General features: G+C 46.9%; 1 protein-coding gene across 11 annotated transcripts in view; it reads left to right on the forward strand.

Annotated features, from left to right (window-relative positions):
• LSP1 (lymphocyte specific protein 1) overlaps positions 1-20338 on the forward strand; it is an 82701-nt gene that overhangs the window by 11664 nt on the left and 50699 nt on the right. The window contains exon 1 of one of the 11 annotated variants that reach the window (XM_065592049.1): positions 8145-9041. The exons of 6 other annotated variants lie outside the window; for them this stretch is intronic. In XM_065592049.1, coding sequence (XP_065448121.1) covers positions 8983-9041 — 59 coding nt within the window. In that variant the 5' untranslated portion in view covers positions 8145-8982. Of the gene's footprint in view, positions 1-8144; positions 9042-20338 lie in introns of those variants that run through there. 4 more of the 11 variants (XM_005307753.5, XM_065592044.1, XM_005307754.5 and 1 more) reach the window with 4 other exon arrangements.

Consider the following 20338-nt stretch of genomic DNA (forward strand, 5'->3'; position numbering starts at 1 on the left):
TGATCTAGCCATTCCTAGGCCGAGGAGTTGGGACTGGGGGTAACACCCTCACTGACTCAGCAGTAACGGGACTGTGGGCAGCACCCTGGACATACTGCAGAGACATCTCTGTTCTAAAGATGGGTACTTAGAACGGACCGGCTCCACAGCTGGTGTAAACTGAACTAGCTTTATTGACTTCAGTGGTGTGGTGCTGGCTTAACCAGCTAAGGATCCAGCCCACTATGTTGTCTGGCCCTCTGCCCCCAGCCCTGGGCCACCCGGTACGCTGCCCCCTGCCCTGGACCACGCTGCCTGGAGCACCCCAGCCATGCTGGCCTGCTGATCCCTAGCCCCAGGCCGGCCCACTGGCCCCAGACCCAGTCGCACTAGCCGGTTGGAGCAACCCCAGCCCCTCTCCTTTTAACCGGTTAACCGATTAAATAATATTTTAATCGTTTAAACGGCTAACTTTTAAAACGATATTTACATCCTTACTCTCATCCTTTCTGGACTACTGTACCCCTTTCAGGAGACTGATTTGCATACCCCCAAGTTTCACCTCACTTAAAAACTACTTGCTTACAAAACCAGACATAAAAATACAGAAGTGTCACAGCACGCTATTACTGAACAATTGCTGACTTTCTCATTTTACCATATAATTGTAAGATAATTGTAAAATAAATATTGTACTTACATTTCAGTGTATAGTATATAGAGCAATATGATTTTGTATGAAATTTTAGTTGGTACTGACTTCACTAGTGCTTTTTGTGTAGCCTGTTGTAAAACTAGGCAAATATCTAGATGAGCTGATGTACCCCCCGGAAGACCTCTGTGTACCCCCAGAGGTACGTGTACCCCTGGTTGAGAACCACTGAACTAGATGATCATAATGGTCCCTTCTGGCCTTCCAGTCTATGATTCACCATCCCATTCAAAATAACCAGCACTGGCGCTTTGGTCCTGGTTTTCATACTGACCAATTTAAGCAGGGGGAAAAGAAAATGGAGGGGAAGATTTCAGTATCATGGCAGAGTTTAGCTCCCCCGGCTGTAGCATCAGCGGGATATTTTGGTTCAAATATGGATGAGCTCACAATTGAGTTGAATGTGTTCGTCTCAGTGGACACTTACATATGTTGCACGAATGCTATTTGGCAAAGCAGGGGCGTGGCAGATTGTACCCATCCTGCCTATGATGGAGAATGGAAAAGGCTGAAGATTTCTTCTCTGATCGCCTGTACACCATCCCCTCCACCACTGAATAGCCTTGTTTCTTTGCCAGCTGGAAAAATAATGGGCATCAAACACATCTTCATATTTCTGTAATCAAAAAAAGAATGAGTGCATCTCATGTTTAAGGCTGAGGACGGTTTGCAGAACTGCCCAGGGGGTTTGGATGCTCAGTTCCTGTTTATTTGATTGGAAATGGGGTGTCCAATCCCTTAGGACAGCTTTGAACATCTCAGTCTAAATGAACGTTGTCTGGGGTGTGGTCTAAGGGCTGCCTTCTTTGTGCTTGGCCTAGGCAGCACCTATCCCTCCCCTTTCTCTCCTGTTTATCATCCCTCTCCTGCTGGTACCACCCATGGCCATGCCGCCGGCAGGTGTTACACAACCAAAAGTCCTGAGACTTTTCCAGTTGCCTTGCAGGCTTGAGAGATACCCCCAGAAGCCTGTTTCCAAGCCCCAGACCCTGTGATTAAGGGGCTCTAGAGAGGAAGATGCTCTTGTGGTTGAGGCAGTGGACAGGAGGTCAGACAATCTAGGTTCAGTTCCCAGCTCTGCTAAAGGCTTCCTGTGTCACCTTGGGCAAATGCCTTTCTGCCTTAGTTCCCTGCATGTTGAATAATGTGTCTATCTTAAACTGTAAGCTCACTGGTACAAGACGTGTCTCTTATTACATGCTTGTACAGCACCTAGCACCAGGGTGCCCTGATCCCAGCTGGGGCCTCTGTTATACGAATAACAGTGGTCTCACCAACTCTCTCCCCTGTCCGCTTTTTTTGTCTTTTCAGCATCTTTCTCTCACTCTCTCTCCCTTGTCCTCTTTCCTTCCCTCTCTGCTCTTCTCTTCGACTCTCCTAAGCAAGGCATCCTCTGCTGAGATGCTGTGAAACATTTGCTGTTCCTAGGAGTCTGTCACTGTGATCCTGAACAAACCATTTTGCCTCTCAGGCTGCAGAAGGGGAGGTGGGTTTTGCCCAGCAGGAGTGCTCTGCTTCCAGGGGCAATCCTGAGGACAGCCATGGATTCTTCCCTCTCTGTAACTCCCTTGCCTCTTGATGAGAATGTTTTGCACGTCTATAGCCCTTGCCATCCGAGGGTCTGGCAAGGCTTTAGAGACATTAATGACCTAACATGCTTATCACACAGGTAAGTAATTTTGTTTCCATTTTTCACTGGAGGAAACTGAGGTACAGACTTGCCCCAACCAGCAAGTATGAAGTGGAGTCATGAACACAACTCAGATTTCCTGACTCCCAGTCATCTGTTTTATCCAATTGGCCATCGTCTGCTTTAACCAGAAAACCACCCTCATCTCACACCCACCTGTAGTTATATAAGCTCTCATTAGAGCCATCAGTCTGCACCTGGGCATTTTTTGGGGGCCTGGCAGCGCTGCTCCTAAACCAGCTAGTAGGGTGTTGCTAATGAGTGACAGAAAACTCAACACCTCGTCAGTCCCTTAAGGGAGAGAAGGGACCATCTGCTGGCTCTTCCTTTCTTTCTTATAGGATTAAGCCCTGAAAATCATAATAGCTTGATATAATCCCACAAAATGAGCCATCCTGTCCTAGAATCCTGATTGTGTATTCAATGAGTTTATAAGTGGCTGCTCCTACTTGAAAGATATTTGAGACGGTTAAAGTCGCTGTTTCACTGGGATTACCTTTAACGTGGTTGGCTACCGATCTTCAAGCCTTAGCAAAATGAGATGGGACGTATTAATTGGGATCCCACACATCAGTAAGTAACATTTGTTTCACAGGCTAGAGCACACCCACCATTGGTTACTTACATATCCATTAGACTGGCATTCCAATTAACATGTCCCTTCTCATTTAGCCAAGGTTCGAAGCTGAAGGACAAATGCTGTAAAGATAATCCCAAGAGACCTACTTCTGTCAGACTTTCTGAGAAATGTGGGTCCATGGGAGGGGGGGGTGAGAGGAGAGGGGGGGAAGGAGGGGTAGTGACGGAGAGAGTAGAACGTGAAGATGTATGAAGGATTGTACCACCTAGGAAACAGGGCACCTCCCTGCCATATCATCAACACCAGGGCTCTCAACACCAATTTTTCTGAAGCATCCAATGCAATGGTTCACTGGCTGGATGGTATGTAAATGACCTTTTTGAGAGGCAGAGTGGCCATGCGGGAATATTACAGAGAGAGTAATGACATGGGGTGTGCACTCACCCCTTCTTACTGCGAGATCTCCTGAAGGAAACCTGTCATGTTGGGGTGCCTTACCTGGTGGTTAGGGCATGTGGGGAGGTGTGCCAATGGGCATTACCAACGTATAGGAAATCGGCAAAGGGCACCAAGAGAATCACTGCGACTGGACTATTCGAGCTGGCAGCTAACACAAGAACTACCAGGCACAGGTTGAAGTTGACCAAGGGTCTCGCTGAAGATGCAGTTAGGTGCAATTTCTTTATCCAGAGTTCCTGTGAGAAATGGACTCAGTGTAGTCAGCGAAGAGGGGAGACAAGGGTGAAGAGCTTCTAAAAAGGAGACACCGGGAGGAAAAAATATGCCCAGGACGCGTCTTCCATGGGACCTGAGGGAACACAGCAAATGGGCTATTCTGAAACATTTACAGTTCTAGGGCCTGATTCTCCAAAGCACCCAAGCTCCTTTATGCTTCTCTTGTGGTGTAAGGGAGGCCTTAAAGGACATGAAATATGGTCTGTGTAAAGGGGAACCTCTGCTGGAGTAGAGCAGCCCTATCCTGGCCCCACTCCCCCCTCCTGGAGGGACAGAAAAGGGGTGTAGCTGAGAGCACCGAACAATGGGCATTTTGTGCTCTTGCAAGGGGCCATGAGAAGTAGAACACATGCTAGAGCAGCCTCGAGACTGCTCTAAGTGAAACCAGGGCTTGGGCAGGGCCAGCTGCCTCAGACTGTGGGGAACAGAAAGGTGGCTTCCTGTCCCTCCATCTAAATGAAGTCCCTTTCAATTCATCCCCATGTTTTCTAGTCATTCTGAAGCAGGCCGTGCTGCTCTATCAATAATTCCACTCATGCTTAAAAACCCAGGTCACTCCCATGCTGTACAGTGCTGGGGCCTGATCCAAGGCCTGTTGAAATCAGTGGAAAGGCGAGGCAGAGGGCCGATGATCTCAGCGGCTTTGGCATCCCATCACTGGGAACAGGCACGTGCCACAAATGCTGGGCCTGATCCTGTCAGGTGCTGAGCACCCTCTGCTCCCATCTCTGGGAGTTGAGGGTGCTCAGTATCTTCAAGGACTGGGCCCTGGGCTGGCACTAGACATTTTACTGTCCTGGCTGGAGCTGTATTGGGGGAGTGGCTCCTGGCTAAGGATGCAGAGGGAGCACACTTAAAGGGACAGCCTCCCCTGCTGAAAGCTGTGCTGTGGGGCTCACGCAGCCAGAATCTGCCCAGGGAGGTGTCCGCCCTCTCAGACAGTAGTGTGTGGGGTGTACTTAAAGCAACAGATCTCCAGAAACTGTGTTGGTGCACAGCAGGGCAGGGCAGCTGGGCTGGAGGTGCCCCTAAAAGATTGGGATCCTAGAGTAGCCAAATTACGTGGTCATGCCCAACACTGGTCCTGACTGGGACCTTTGATTGCAACAGTGCTAGAGCAAATCACTCTGGTTGCATTTCTTTGCTACAGTCATGTTTTTTCCTAGACATACTTTAGCCTCCAAAATGATTTTGCAACCCGTGCTACATAGCAGAGCGATTGTGTCATTAATGAGAACTGGTGCAGCCCTATCTCTCTGGGACTCCCTCCCTGCATCCCAGGGCAACAGAACTGAGTCACTTCCCCCCCATCCCACTCACCTTTAAAGCCTTCCCTTTTTGTCTGTTGCTGGAAAGTTCTTTATGAGCCTCTGGCTTAGAGGACACATGCTATGCACTAGCAAACTGCCTTGTGTTATTGCCCCTGTCTTGTCTTGTGCTAAATGCACCACACCCCTGCAGAGAGTTCTTTGATGGATTTTTTGTTAACTCCAGCAGGAAAATTAATCGTCTTTTTTTTTGGTTGGTGTCTTTTTCTTACTGCAGCATCACTGCTGTTTCTAGAATGGCACCCTGAGGTTTATGTGGGCAGTGCTGTAGGAGCTGGGCAGATGGGACCATGGTTAATGCTAACCTCTAGCTGCTGTGAATGGAAGTATAAATCACGTTGAAGCAGCTATGCTCCACCTTGGGCAGTGGTGTGCGGGGGGGAGATCTCCGATCCTACACAGATTGTGCAGGAGAAGCCCTCAGCCCCAGTTTCCTTTGGCGGGTCAAACCATCTTGAGCTATGAGGGGGTAAGGTAGGGATCCCCCTTGCTCATAACTTTAGTGATTTTTTAAAAAAATTTTAAAATAAAGTTGCAGTGTCCCCAGTTGAATTAAGTCAAGGGGAATGGATCGTCCCCAAGAGCAATCACTAGCATTTTCCTTTTGCACACTGGAGAGATGGGTCTTGGAGATGCAGGCATTTAAACAGAAGCACTCCCGTGGCCCTCGTCCATGGGGTCCTGTGTGACCCTCCCAGTGCTGGACATCTGTGTTCCTCCCACATGATCTCCCTGCATTCTCTGACAGAGATGAAAGGGAAGGGATGTTGATTAATCTTCACTATAGGAGGAGCATCACAAACACATCATACCAGCCTGGAGAATTTGCAGTCAGGGAGTGGTACCTGGGAATTCCCTTACCCTGTATAATGCAATGGGAAGTGTAACCCCCTCCCCAACCCTTTGCATATCATGGTGTATTCTGCCCCCACCCTACAGTTACTTTGAGTCACCCTCCTCAGTTCATTCCAAAGATCTTATCTCCCCTGCCACCTTTCACCCCCGCCTCACTTCCCTTAAGACAGCTAATCCGATGGACTTCTCCTTGATCCTAGATGCCCTGCTGGCTCAGGAAATCCATCTGCCATACAGCAAGCAAACACCCACATCCTCCACTGCATTTGGCTTCTGCAGTGCCTGAGGACATGAGCCCTTGCAGGGAAGGGGGTTGTTTATAGAAGGGCACCCGTGTCTAGCTTGTAGGCAGAATTGACTATGGTGCAGGATTTTAGCACCGCTGGACTCTACCTCCTCCTCTAGGCTAACAGTTTTGGTTTGAAAACTCTTGCATATTTAATAGTGGCCTGTTTCTTTGGCTTCTTTGCCACCAGGCACTGGTGTTTATTGAGTGGAGAGATGTGGGCAAGACAATTGTCTCTGGACCCGGTCCTCAGCTGGTGTAAACCAGCGTAGCTCCACTGAAGCAAATGTCTCTGTGCCAGTTTACACCAAGTGAGGATCTGGCCTCATATGCCTCCCGGTGAGCCCACCTCCCCTCCCTTGGCAAGCATGTGCTCCCAGCCTCCCCATAGTTATCAAACCCAAGTCTTTCACATTCCTCTCTGCCCCTCCTGAGTTTGCTACGGATTGTGTGGCATCTCTGGCTATAATAAGAGCTGTGATTTCATTCAGCAGCAGTTGTTCTGGCAATGCCATCGCTGTTAGCTTCATCGCCCCTTTGTCTCTGCCCGCATTCACCACCAGCCCCTTATAAAAACCCTAGAATGGTACCAGCTGGGTGGTCGGCCCCATGTTAAGAGTTGGATCCTGCCTCATTGAAATCAATGAAAGTTTGAAGGATCAGGCCCTCTAATCACTCCTCCATCTTGCAGAAAGCCATTGGGCATTTGGCCAGTGACTTCATAGTGACCATAGGCTCTGATCCTGCAAATGCCTGAACGTGTGCTTAACTTTAAGCATGTGAGCAGTCCCAATGAAGTCAGTGGGAGTGAGTCTGCTTAAAGCCAAACACATATACATGCTTGCAGGGGCTGGGCCTTTATCTTTTTGAATATTAGAGACCTTTGCTGATTGCTCTCCTAGTTCCACCTAGCCTCACAGAATGTAGAGATGTAAAATAAATATACTCCAGCACATAGTCCATCCATGATCCCAGTGCAAGAACAACCACTGTGCTTAGCTGCTTTTATTATTTCTCATCATTTATGGGCTGATTGGTAAATACATAATTAACAAAGAAACCCATTTTTAAAGTGCGTGTGTGGGTTTTTTTTTTTACATTTAATACCCGTCTGTACTTATTTCAATGCGGTTTCTCTTTACTGATATTTCTTCATTTATTATGTGGGCAGTTATCAGCCATCTACATTTCAAACAACCGAGCTACTGTAAATAGTCCAGCATTACTCATCCAAAGAAAACATATGCACATTTTATGAGATACAGGGAGAGTGGCAAGTAAAAATCTCAAAACATGTTGGTCCTGATAATAAGGACACTTTATAATTCTCACAATACACCTTTTAGAGAGGTCAGGGTTGAGATTCCCTTTCCACAGATGGGGAAACTGAGGCAGAGAGGTTACTTGACCTGCCCACTATCACCCAACAAGTGAATAGCAAAGATGGGATTAGATCTCAGTAGTTATTGGCTGCTAACCCTATGCTCCCACAGAGTCCTCTCTTCTTCTTTGTAATACAGTGGCACATCAATACCCCCGACTAAAGGACTGTACACAAACTCCCTGCCCCACTGAGTTTACAATCTAAACGGACAAGACAGACTCAGGATGGGAGGGGAAACAGAGGCACAGTAACTTGTCCAACATCACTCAGTGGGATGGGGCAGAGCCATAAGTAGAATGAACGTCATATTCCGAGGCATAGTCCAGAGCGCTATCCAAGACCACCCAGCTGACATCATAATAATGACACCTAACTCTTATTGAGCACTTTTCAGTAGATTGCAAAGCACTTTATGAAGGAGGCCAGTCTCATCACCCCCATTTCATGGATGGAGAAACTGAAGTACAGAGAGCGGAAGTGATTGACCCAAGCTCACCCAGCAAGTCAGAGATAGGGATGGGAACAGAACAGAGACAGGGATGGGATCCTGAATCCCAGGCCAGTGCTCTGTCCACTAGTCTTGCACTGCTTCCTCAGATGCAGTAGTCTGAATCAGCCTGATGCAAGTGGGATTACATTGCACTTCATTCTTTGATACAGCATTTTTAACCACAAAGTGCTGCAACCCCTTTGCAAGTTGCTGAGACTTGCAATTAATTTTTAAGAGTAGATTTAGACTATGGAGGCTATGGGTCAGATTCTCAGCTGGTGCACACTGGAGTAGTGCCATTGATTTTAATGGCTTGCTGATGATTTACGTGAGCTCAAGATCTGGCTCAAGAGTTGTAAATCTGTCCTCCGCTGTCTTTCCTTTAATCAGGTTTTGTGTCCCTGAGTGGCTTTTGTTCCTAATTTATGCAATTAGTTAATGCAGAAAGAAAGAGATCGGAAAGGGAAAAAAAAGAGAGAAAAATGAGGAGTGGGGGAGGGGGAACAGAAGGAGAGAAAAAGATGAGAAACAAAGAAGCATAAACCAGAAGGAGTGTAAGAGAGGAGAGAGAGAAACAGATAGCCAAATAGAAGAAGAATAGCCTTTAGAGCAAAGGAGAGGTTTAAGCTTTGCATTGAGCTTACTCAGTGGTCAGATGGGAGCAGGGAGGGGACCCTGCTTTGCCTCGAACTACAAAGCTGCTCTCTGAAAGATTTTTCTCTGACATTTCCACTAGGCTGTGGAGGAGGTAGAGGTGGAGGAGACAAGAGGGGGGCTGAACAGGGGGGCTTAGAGAAACAAAAGGAAACCAGCTGCAGAACTTCCTGAAGAGAGGGAGAGGATTATTTATTTTTATTAAAAAAAGGAAAAGAAAAAAAAAGTAGGAAAAGGAGGTTTAGCAGCCAGGATCTGTGAGCCTGCCCTGAGATCAACCTCTCCCACAATGACCAGTGCGATCCTGAGGAGGAATTCCAGCAAACAAGGCTTACAGAACCTCATAAGGTAAGTCTGTACCTGCCTAGCAAAGGCAGAGAGGCAGGATTCTTTGTTCCATGGAGCTCAGTCCATTGATCTTCCACCATGGCAATTTGATTTGGCTAATTCCAAACTCTATGGGCTGTTTCTTTCACAGAGAGAAATGTGTCTGCTCCATGGTGAGAAGAATATTGTTCCGTTGTGGTATATTTGTGCACACGTATATGTAAATCAGTTGAACCTATTCATTAACAGGGCTCTTAAGCAGACAGAACATCTTGGAAGCAGGGAAAATAAATAAACCCCAAATAACAATATCAGCAAGGCGGAGCTGAGCTTACTGATGGCTTTTCCAGAAGCACATAGTTAAAATAGCTAAACATGACCGTATTGTAATATGTACCTGAACCTGCTGGTTTTTCCTCTTGGCTTGGAGAGTTTATGTGTGTCTCAGCTGAAGGAGAGGGGCTCCGTCTAGCAAAGTTTTTGGAGGCGAATATGTGCAATGTATGCATGTTTTTAGGCAGAAATCCTTAAAGGGCCAGATCCTCAGCTGGTGTTAAATCTGCATCAGTCTACTGATTTCATAGGAGACAGAGATGCTGATTTACACCACCTGAGCATCTGGGTGTACTCGCTAGGGCAGATTGTTGGACAGTTAGAAGATCCTTGGTTCCTTTTTTCGATAAATGTTGAGCCCAGATCTCTGTGGGCAGGATGGCTGCACTCTGCTCTGTTCAGTTACTGAGGCTGGGACTCCACTCAGTTGCAACCATGCTGCTTTCTAATGTGGAATAGAAACACCACTTTTGCTTCTTAGACCTTTGCCTCAGTGTTCCTAACACTTCGATCATTACAGGCATTTATGGAAGCTTGTCATGAACCATGCAGGAAGGTGTCAAAAGCTCAGATTCAACAGGGGGAACTCCCTGCTCTGTTCTTTACTTTAATGCTGAGTTTGACTTAGAGGTGTGGGAAATGGGAGCACTGGAGACTAATGCTCTCCTTTGAACTACAGTTTGGGCATGTTAGTCGTCCCTGGGGTGTACAATTTCCCTAGTGGATGCTGGTCCCCGGCTGAGTGGGAGTGGCTGCCTGCAATGTGTGTTTTTGGGTAGGGGGGATTCCAGTCTCCAAGCCCAGTTCAATTTGGGGATTCCCACGGGCATTACTGCAGTCTTAAACCTTACCTCAGAAGGGCTTCTCTCTTCCTGGATGCAAGAGGAATTTGTTCTTCATGTCCATTCAATCCAGGGACTTCCTGTACTACCCTTTTTGGAGACCAGTTCAATACCTGCAGGAGACCACAGAAAGATTCCCATTGACTTCACCTGGCATTGAATTGCCCCCTTGGAGAGACAGGGGGATGGTCATCTCCATTCTGACCCATACATGTTCCTCTCCTTAGCCCTGGCTCAGGGGAATCACCCCATTTGATGGAATCTCATTTTGTAATAGTGTGCTTGGGGCTGGGTTGGAAGGTGTAAACAAATGCAGGTGGAATAGAATCATCAAATGCATTCAAACACAGGACACGCGGCTCAGAAAATGGGCCAGGATTGGGTGCTGCTGGGCAAAACAGTTACGCTAAAATAAGACTCCCCTCTTCAGTCTTCTCCAGAACTCAAATCTGGGCTGAAACTCTTTGGAGGAGACAAGGGTGATGAGCATGCTGCACATGGTCCATAGATAGATAAATGACCCAAGCACTCACACATGCTCCAGTCCAGACCTCCTCTTAATAGCTGTTCATAATTACTCTGAATGTTGATGGGGATCGTAGGTGCCCATTCGGAAGAGTACCTGCCCCCTGGTGTTTTATCAGATTAGAGGGAGATTTTATGGAAGATGGGGATTAAAATTGTGGTTGAGTCGGGTCGTTTGGTAAGTGGATTTTAAATTGGATTCTAGCGTGGGTGTTTGTATATATCAGGAGTCGGCAACCTTTTAGAAGTGGTGTGCCGAGTCTTCATTTATTCACTCTAATTTAAGGTTTTGCGTGCCGGTAATACATTTTAACGTTTTTAGAAGGTCTCTTTCTAAAAGTCTATAATATATAACTAAACTATTGTTGTATGTAGATTAAATAAGGGTTTTAAAATATTTAGGAAGCTTCATTTAAAATTAAATTAAAATGCAGAGCCCCCCCAGGACCCGGGCAGTGTGAGTGCCACTGAAAATCAGCTCACGTGTTGCCTTCAGCCCGCGTGCCATAAGTTGCCTACCCCTGGTATATATCGTCCCTGTTCCATGTGGTGGGAAAAGAGATGGATTTCACCTTGGGTTACACAGATATAACCCCACTGAGGTCAACAGAAGGCAGAAGGGTTGCTCAGATATAGGCAGAGGACAGTCCATACACTTTTCATATACAATGAAACCCTCCTGTAGAGGAGTCATTTTTTTTCGCACAGAACTTTGTTCTAAGTTTTGCTATAAGCAGAATTGCTGATTGCACAACTAAACAATTCAGGACTTTCTTTCTGCCTATTCCGTCACAGGACTGGTGTGGGGCTGAACTCATTCACGTTCCTAATGTGCTTTGAGATTCTTGGACTCAAGATACAACAGCAGTGCCAGGGAGTATTGCTCTTCTTCTGCTTTGCTACATGACTGGAGTTTCCAGGTTCACTGTAAGCCCCGGCTGGTTGCACTGCAAGCCTACATAGTGCATGTGCACCTCTTGGTATGTCACATTTATATGGGTAACGCAGGGACAGACTCCGATCTTAGTCACACTGGTGTAAAACTAGACTAAGCTCCAGTGACTTCAGATGCTGCTGAATCACTGAGCTTTCTCCCACACTTGCCTGTTGGAGGCAAGAGGTTGCTGATGGCTTTCCCCACTTTTAGTCCTGACGCTAGGGCTCTGTAACTGTCCAATGAAGGGACCCATTGGCAACTTGTCAGCAGCCCCGAGTTTCCATCTAATTTGCTGGGAATAAAGAGATTGCATCCATGCTTGTCTTTAATAGGGAGGCGCGGCCCCCGGGGACTACAGATCCCAGCATACAGTGCTGAATACGAATTCAAGCAGCCCAGCCATGCTGCAGTGCATGGTGGGAGCTGGGAACAGTAGCCTAGAGGGAAGGGCAGCCATGGACTCCCTCAGACTCTGTGGGCTGCATTTAAGCCCCTCACTGGCCCCATTGCCCCACATAAGCTATTCACTGCTGTGCTCCTGTGTGGTGATATACCCAGTATGTGGTGATGTACGTGTTGTCCACTGTAGCCCAGTGGCTAGCTTGCCTTTATTATATTTACTGCTTTGCGTTATATTCTGCTTTGCATTATATCCAGCAGTAATGCAAGAAACCTACAGGCCTATATCCTGAAAGATATTAGCTTCAGCAAGTTAGCGTAACTCTTGAGGCCTATGAACTTTGAATAGATAAACGGCCCAGTGGAAAACCCCAAATATTTGGGGAGCTGAAAATAGAGTATAAGGGGAAGTTCTGACCACAGATACATGCGTCAACCACAGAAGTGTCCTGGCAATGAACTGATGCTGTTTCCATAGGCATCATTTACTATCAGTGAAGACTGTAGTGCAGAAATACAGGAACAATGATTGTTCCAATTTGTACAGGCTTTGGATCAAGGCCTTAATGCCCAATGGGTGGCATGAGAGTGAGTGCAGTTGTTCCCTGGAGGGCCATGATCAGTATTTTGTTGCATCCTGGAGGTGGATTGTAAAACAAGCCCTTCTTGCTCTTTTTCTGGTCACTGGCAAAGGGAGGATACTGGGGGTTGCTTTGCATGAAGACACTTGACAGGAGCACGTCATTTGCACCTGAAAAGTTGGTGACTGGAAAGCGTCCATCAGGCTAACAGAGCCCAGGGATACACCCGATGATTGCAGAGAATACCCAGCGCAAGTGACTGTAATTAACTAGAAATGACATCCAAAAAGAATAGGCAGTTTACAAGCTTATCTATTTCTTCTTCTCTCCAATGTGTACCTAGGATCTCCCATTGTTGGATATGGTCTCTATCAGTCAATGGATTGCAAAAGAGCATCCATCAGACATCAGGCTGCTTTGTCTTGTTTGTAATAAGTTAGCAATGATAATACCTGTGAGACAAGGTGGGTGAGGTAATAACTTCTATTAATAACTTGTAAGAGCTCTGTGCAAGCTCGAAAGTTTGTCTCTCTCACCAATAGAAGTCGCTCCAATAAAAGATATTATCTGACCCACCTCATCTCTCTAATGCCCTGGGACCAACACGGCTATAACAACACTGCACACAATAATGATAAAACCTAGCACTGCTATGAGACTTTGTATTTTCAGATCTATCTATCTATCTATCTATCTATCTATCTATCTATCTATCTATCTATCTATCTAATGAATTCCTATCAATAAGATATGCAACTATTGCTTGTCCTTTTGATTAATTCAGTTCACTAGCCACCCCTGCTAGAATTTTATCTTCTCTGTATTTATTGAGTCTCAAGTGTTTTACAACAGAATATTACTGTTTAATTAACCTACAAATCAACTTCTTTATAAAGCTGTTGTATTGTATGTGCCTCTGTTCAATGGTGGTTTAAATAGCATCTTTCATGGACAGATGCAGCTTCCACTGTCTTCTGAATATGAGAAGCAACCTTGAGATGGTTTCATGTAATCAGATTTCCTTAGCCATTTCATTAATTATTACAACTGAAGTAGGGGTGTGTGTGTGTGAAGGAGGGATAATAGAAAAGCCTCCGCTCTCATATCACCTGGTTTGATGTTTTCCCCTTCTTTGTGTGGAGGGATTCAAAAGATTTAGGCTTGAACTGAGACATGATCAACTCTCCAGGGCAGGAATCATCGGCTGGTTCTGTGTTTGTACAGCGCCTAGCACAGTGGAGTCCTGGTCCAGGACTGGCATTCCTAGGTGCAAATGCAAGACAAACAATAAATAATAAGGATAATTTCCAAAGTATCAAAATCTGAACTCTGACTATCATCACAAGAAAAGGGGAGTGCCAGGGAATCAAGAAGAGATGTGGAGGCTATCAGTGGAGAGAAGGATCTAAGGCATTTCTTCAGTCATACAGAATTATTGCTCTTTTGGTATCTTATCAGTCCGGGGAATCATTAATACTTGCAAGGAAAGCCAAAGTATGGAATTTTCAATTAGACTCCCCTTACTTTCAGGCCCAGTGTAGATGGTACCTTAACATGGAGATGCAGCCTGTGGAGACTGCATGTCCATACATGCAATGCTGCATCTTGATCCAAGCCTCCTTGCTCCAGGTACCTACAGGCTCCATGGCTTGTATCTCTTGATTAAAGGTGAGGGCTGCTGTGATCTGCATTGTGGAACTCTGTGAACCAGTTCAGCCTATGGGTTCTGTTCTAAATTCTCCTGGGTTTTAGGCATTTTCACAATTCCACTGGCTCCTCAGATTGTGGTGTCATCTCCATTTTTCATAGCTCTTGGAGGGAACTTTTTGTTTGATGGAGGATCACCCTGCTCAGTTGTTTTTCCCGCCCCTATTATCCTGCCTACCCTTCCTCAAACACCCCAACTTTCCCTGGGGTCACAAGTGTTTGTGCGATGGGGAAAACCCTATGCTCAGTTTCTTGGTGCTGCCTTGTTTGACTCTCCTAAGCACTGAACTTTCCAGACAAGATCTGGGTAGGGAGTGTTCGAAGGGCTGGGAGGTGGGCTGGGTTGGGAGTGAATTTCTGGGCTGAAGAGGGAAGCAGCTTGTGGGAGGGTGCGGGGGTGAGGGGAAGGTAATAGCAACTGGGGTGCAGGTCACCTGTGACTGGGATTCTGGAATCAGGATGGGAACCAGCAGTGGGAGGTGGAGGGAGGGGTTGTGGTAGGTTATCTATTAATCATCACATTTTTTATGTGCCCATCACCGGGTTATCTAGGGGCTAGATACCAGGGGGTGGGGGAGAGAACTTGCAATGAAGAAGTGGGGGAGGTGAAAACAATTGTCCACTGGGGAGTGAGGAGGGAGCAAGTTGGGGGTGGCAATGTTACTGCAAAAACAACAAGGAGTCTGGTGGCACCTTAAATACTAACAGATTTATTTGGGCATAAGCTTTCGTGGGTAAAAAACCTCACTTCTTCAGATGCATAGAGTGAAGAAGTGAGGTTTTTTTACCCACGAAAGCTTATGCCCAAATAAATCTGTTCGTTTTTAAGGTGCCACCAGACTCCTTGTTGTTTTTGTGGATACAGACTAACACGGCTACCCCCGGATACTTGACACCATGCAGTGTTACTGCAGTGGGTGGAGAGGCAGAGGCAACTGGGAGGGGATCAGGCTACTGGGTCAGGGATCAGCTGTTGCTGGATGGTGGGGTCCTAGGAGCAGCAGGGGGGACTTAGAAGCTCCAGCTGAATATCTCAGCACAATTTGCTGAGGACAAGTACAGCCCTAGGGGATAAAAATGCTGCCTTCCACCCTGCCTCCATCTTTCCCCAAGAGCCCGCAGATACACAATGGCCTCTCCTCTCATGCAATACCCTTTCAGTCCCTTTGTTGTTGTCATCCCCGTCGTCCCCCCTGCTCTTTGCACCATTACTCACTCGTTCGGGGCATAGCTGACAGACACCTTAGCAAGCTCACTGAGGCAGAGGAATGAGTGGGGGGCGGGGGAGAGAAATGTCCATATGCCGTTTGTTGGGAGCACGCGTGAGGCCTGCTTTGTGCACAGGCTCTGCTGGGCTCCCAGGACACACTAGCAGGCACGGTGTGCCAGACTGATGGATCACACAGCGCTAGAGGGTTGTGCCCTGATCCTTAGGATTCCCAGGGTGACTCCACCCCCTTCCTATCTCTAGTACTACTCTAGTGCTGTGCTGTTTGCAGGCCATATTGTTGTGCTGGTATCTGAGTGTCAATACCAGGCCTCATTGTCTGGGTGGGAATGATGCATGTTATCTGGGAGGCAGCTACCCTCTCCCCACCCAGTATTGTCTAGGAGTGTGAGTGTTTCTCTGGGTGCACATCTCCACACAGGAGAGCGTAAGCCGGCCTGCAAGCCTCCCCAGCACCCATTGTCTTGGAAGCTGTAAAAGGGCGGAGGGGAAGGTCCGCTGCACAGTCTCACCCTGGGGCTAACACCCCCACATGCATGTTGACGCACTGAGCTCTCTTGGCTTTGAGCAACTCTGAGCCCTGCCAGAGGAACTGACTGTTATTTCAGGCCATGGACAGTTAGGTCCCTTCCTTCGCTGTGAATGAAGGAGTTGGGAGGAAGGCAGGGCTTGGAGAGCAAATCTGTCGCCCTCCCTCCCCCACCAGAATCTGTCTTCTTTGTAGTGATCCAGCACCCTTTTATTAAAAGATCTCAAAGGAGCACTTTGCAACTATTAACGGGTTAACCCTGTGAGGTAGGTAAATGTTGTTACCCCCATTTTAGAGATGGAGAATCTGAGGCTAAGCGACTTGTCAGGGATCGCCCAGTGAGTCAGTGGCCACGCTGGCAACAGAACGCACGAGGCCTGGCTCCAGCAAAGCTCTCTGCCTCCCCTAAAGCAGTTAAATCAACAACCATTAGCGTCATGCTGGCAAATAGATTTGTAGCACGAAAGCCAGATGCTCACAAGCAAAATCCTTTCATTTGCAGACAGAGCCTCACGCTCTCCTCTGGAGCCTGGGCTGGGAGAATGACACCCTGCCCCATTTGAGCTCACTGGTCGGCTGTGGAAGGCTCCGTATCCCTTCCCCGGAGCAACTTTGCGTTCGTAGGATACCCACATTCCACTCTTCCTGCCCACCTGTCCCCCCGAAGCCTGCTGACTAATCCTGCTCTCGCCAATGGAGGAATGAGAGCATTCCCTCCTGAATACCATGTGGATTCATTCCCAGAATTTCCTAGCACTCTGGATTGTTATATCAGAAGCTCTGCAGCTGCCATGCATCTAGCCATTAACTATAACGTTACTGCTCCATATAGTACAGGGGCTCCCTATGGCGTGGTCAATTTTATTGCATTCTGTTACCATCATTCCACTTACCCTCCTTCAGAGCTTTGATTTCTCCAGACCTATTGGCCATCTAGGGCCCAATTCTGCTCCCGTTGAAATCAGCGGGAGTTGGACTGAGCCCTTCAGTGTTCATGGAGTGCAGTTTATTCCTGCCAAGCCTGAACAGTCTTAGTAAAGCAAGCAAACCCCTGGGGATGGATGGAGCATCCGCTGATGGTGGTCAATGAGCATGTTGGGGGAAAGGGTTTGGTTTGCAAGTCTAAAAATGACCAAATCAATCTCAGAGAGCTTTTCAGTAAGAAGAGGCAGTGGACAGGACACTGGTTTGGGTCTCAGGACACTTGGTTCTGTTCTTGGCTCGGTTGGATGATGACAATGGGCAAAATGCTTCACCACTGTGCCCCTGTCATCCCCTCCCAGCCTTTGTCTTAACTGTAAGCCCTTTGGGGGCAGGGGCTGTCTCATTGTGTGTATGTACAATGCCTGGCATAATGGGGCTCTGAGCTTGGCTGTGACTTCTAGTTGCTACTGTAAAATAAATAATAGTAATAAAGGAAGCACACCTTAAATCCCACGGGGAACTGAGAAGCACACTCCCATTGCCTCTCTGCACTCCGCTATTCAGTGCTGTGCATGTGCTGAGCTCTGCCCTACGTGTCAAGGGCGCAGGAGAGTTCTGTAGAATGAAGTGGTGTAGAATGAGTGAATGAAGAAGTATTGTTGGGCGCCTGGATTCTAACCTCTCGACTCATCAGTACTATAAAAAGCATCAGGCCTCATTTTGATCTCACTTATGCTAGTTCTAAACTGGCGTAACATTATTAACCTCTGTGTAGCCACTCCTGGTTTACACCAGTGTAAATGAGAGCAGAATCAGGTCCCCATTGAAATTGGGGTGGGGAGATTATAGAGACGAGTTTCCCCAAAAAATAATGTATGGGGTTTCGTGAAACTATCAGAACCTTTCTGGCAAGACACTTGCCTTATCTAGGTGAAATTTTCCTCCTTGCAAGAGCTAAGTGATATATTATTATTATTTATTATTATCCAGCTCTCACCTCCTGCAAATGGAAACAAAACCTCATTATCTTTCAAAGGTTCTGAATTCTAGAACCCTAGATCTAAAAGAAGTCTAGGACCCACTCGGTTGTGAAGGGCCTTGACTCTAGAACACGTGACGATGAAGACTGAACACTTAAGGGGTCTATATTTTGGTGCTCCTGAAGGATTGAAAGAATTTGTGATATAGAACAAACTAATGCAATACTTATGCTCTACAACCGATGCAATGGTGCTGATGCACCACAATGCATGCACTGGTACAAGGCCTGTGTGCTAGAATCCATGAAGTGCTAAGGGGCTTAACGGATGACAGGACATACAATGCTAATCAAGGTTTATATGCTAGAATCTATACAATGCTAAGGGGGTTAATGCATCACAATGCAGGCAATGTTATAAGGCAGTGGTGGGCAACCTGCGGCCCTGGGCTGCATGCAGCCCATCAGGGTAATCTGATTGCGGGGCTGCGAGGCATTTTGCTGACCACTGCTCCCATTGGCCGGGGACGGCAAACTGCGGCCACTGGGAGCTGCGGGGGGCCATGCCTGCGGATGGTCAACGTCAACAAAATGTCTTGTGGCCCACAATCAGATTACCCTGATGGGCTGCATGTGGCCCGCGGGCCGCAGGTTGCCCGCCACTGATTTAGAGTATAGACTCTTGGGGTAAAGATAATTTCTCACAATGCAGAGCTGAACTGAGCTACTGTGCATTCAAATGAAAAATCATTAGAAGAAGCAGTGAAGACAATTCTCTGGAAAGTCCAGTCCAGTTTGGTTCAATTTCTGTTCAGGAGATGGGTGAAGCTTTGGGCTGCTGCTTATTTTACCTGTACTGCTTGGCCTGGCCCTGTCTCAAGATTTGCTTTGTTTTGTTTTCCTTTTAAGCAAGCAGTGTTTCTTTTCCCCGGCTCCTTGCACCAAACAGGTCAGCAGGGATGAGATTGGAGATAATTCAAGGGGTGTGTGGGGGAGCTCGGCCCTACCCTGCTGTCTGGATCCTGTAGGCAAAGCTGTGATTTATAGGATGGGTGGGGGGAAATGACTGAGATAGGTCAGCTACAGGGGTGGCAGAAAAGCTTGGTATGAGAGAGGCATAGGATGAATTATATGCATCATTTCCCCCCCAATGCTCTTCTAGTCTAAACTTTGTAACAAAGACTCCATACTGAGCTTTGCAGCCCAGTAATTGAACTAATAATGGTCCAGCACAGTGATGTCTTTATATGCGTGTCTGAACAATGAGCTCATCTTTCAGCGCCAAAATAAACATTTCTTCCCTTGAGGGATAGGTTGGGAGACTAGCCTCCCTGCCTAGATGGATATCTGTCACAGGGTTTCCCCCATCTTCTTCATACTATCCAACCCACTCCTACCTGCCAAAGTAGGTAACGATTGTACTGAGTCTTTGCTATTAAACAACATTAATCATAGGTCATAGAATCCTATCTTGCAAGAAACATGGCTCCATTGTCTGGTCATCTGTGTTAAAGATACCCCCGTTGTGGTCATTTTGTCGGCCGGAGGGAAAATTGTGCCTTGTGTTGAGGAGTGAAACCACTTTCTCCTGCATTCCATAGGAAGAAGGATGATCCAGTGGTTGGGAGCTAGCTGGAGAGCTGGGTTCAGTTCCCTGCTCTGCTACAGGTTTCCTGGGTGACCTTGGGTAAGTGACTTGGGGCCTGATGTTTTAAAAGGTATTTAGACGTCTAAAGAGGTAGCTGGGTGCCTATTGGGACTGTCAAAAGAAGTCGTCGCTAGGCACCTACCCCCATTGATTTCCATTGATCATAGGACCTTGTGAGAAATCATGCTGGATGCTAGTTTGACCCAAGGGATGTATGGCTAGCTGTGATGGGAGTAAACTGAGCAGCAGAAAACTTACAGTACATGTCCTCAAACAGTGATGTCTGATAGCCATACTGCAACAATCTCCTCAAGGGAAGCAGTGGAAGCCCCATTATTTGGATAGATAAAGACCACAAGAACATGCCATAGACAATGATCAGTCACATTTGGTATTAAGGGTACTTTTATTTATCATTTATAAAGATTAACAAATGATTAATGGATGGTTTAATCAATTGTTATAGGGTCCAACAGGTCAATAGGTTGCTTATAACCATAATTTATAAGCTTCTGCTGATGCCCTTAAAACCATCTATAACAAGGCCAACTCCTGTCTATAACATGCTTATCACATCTATTAATCCTTTATGAACTAATTCTAAATGTACCCTTAATATTAAGTCAGCAGCAGGAGGAATCAGTTGATTGACGTAGGTCTTAGTCTATCCGGATGGCTTGTGAGTC

The sequence above is a fragment of the Chrysemys picta genome, chromosome 4 (genome assembly GCF_011386835.1).
Source record: "Chrysemys picta bellii isolate R12L10 chromosome 4, ASM1138683v2, whole genome shotgun sequence".
NCBI classification, from domain to species: Eukaryota; Metazoa; Chordata; order Testudines; family Emydidae; genus Chrysemys; species Chrysemys picta.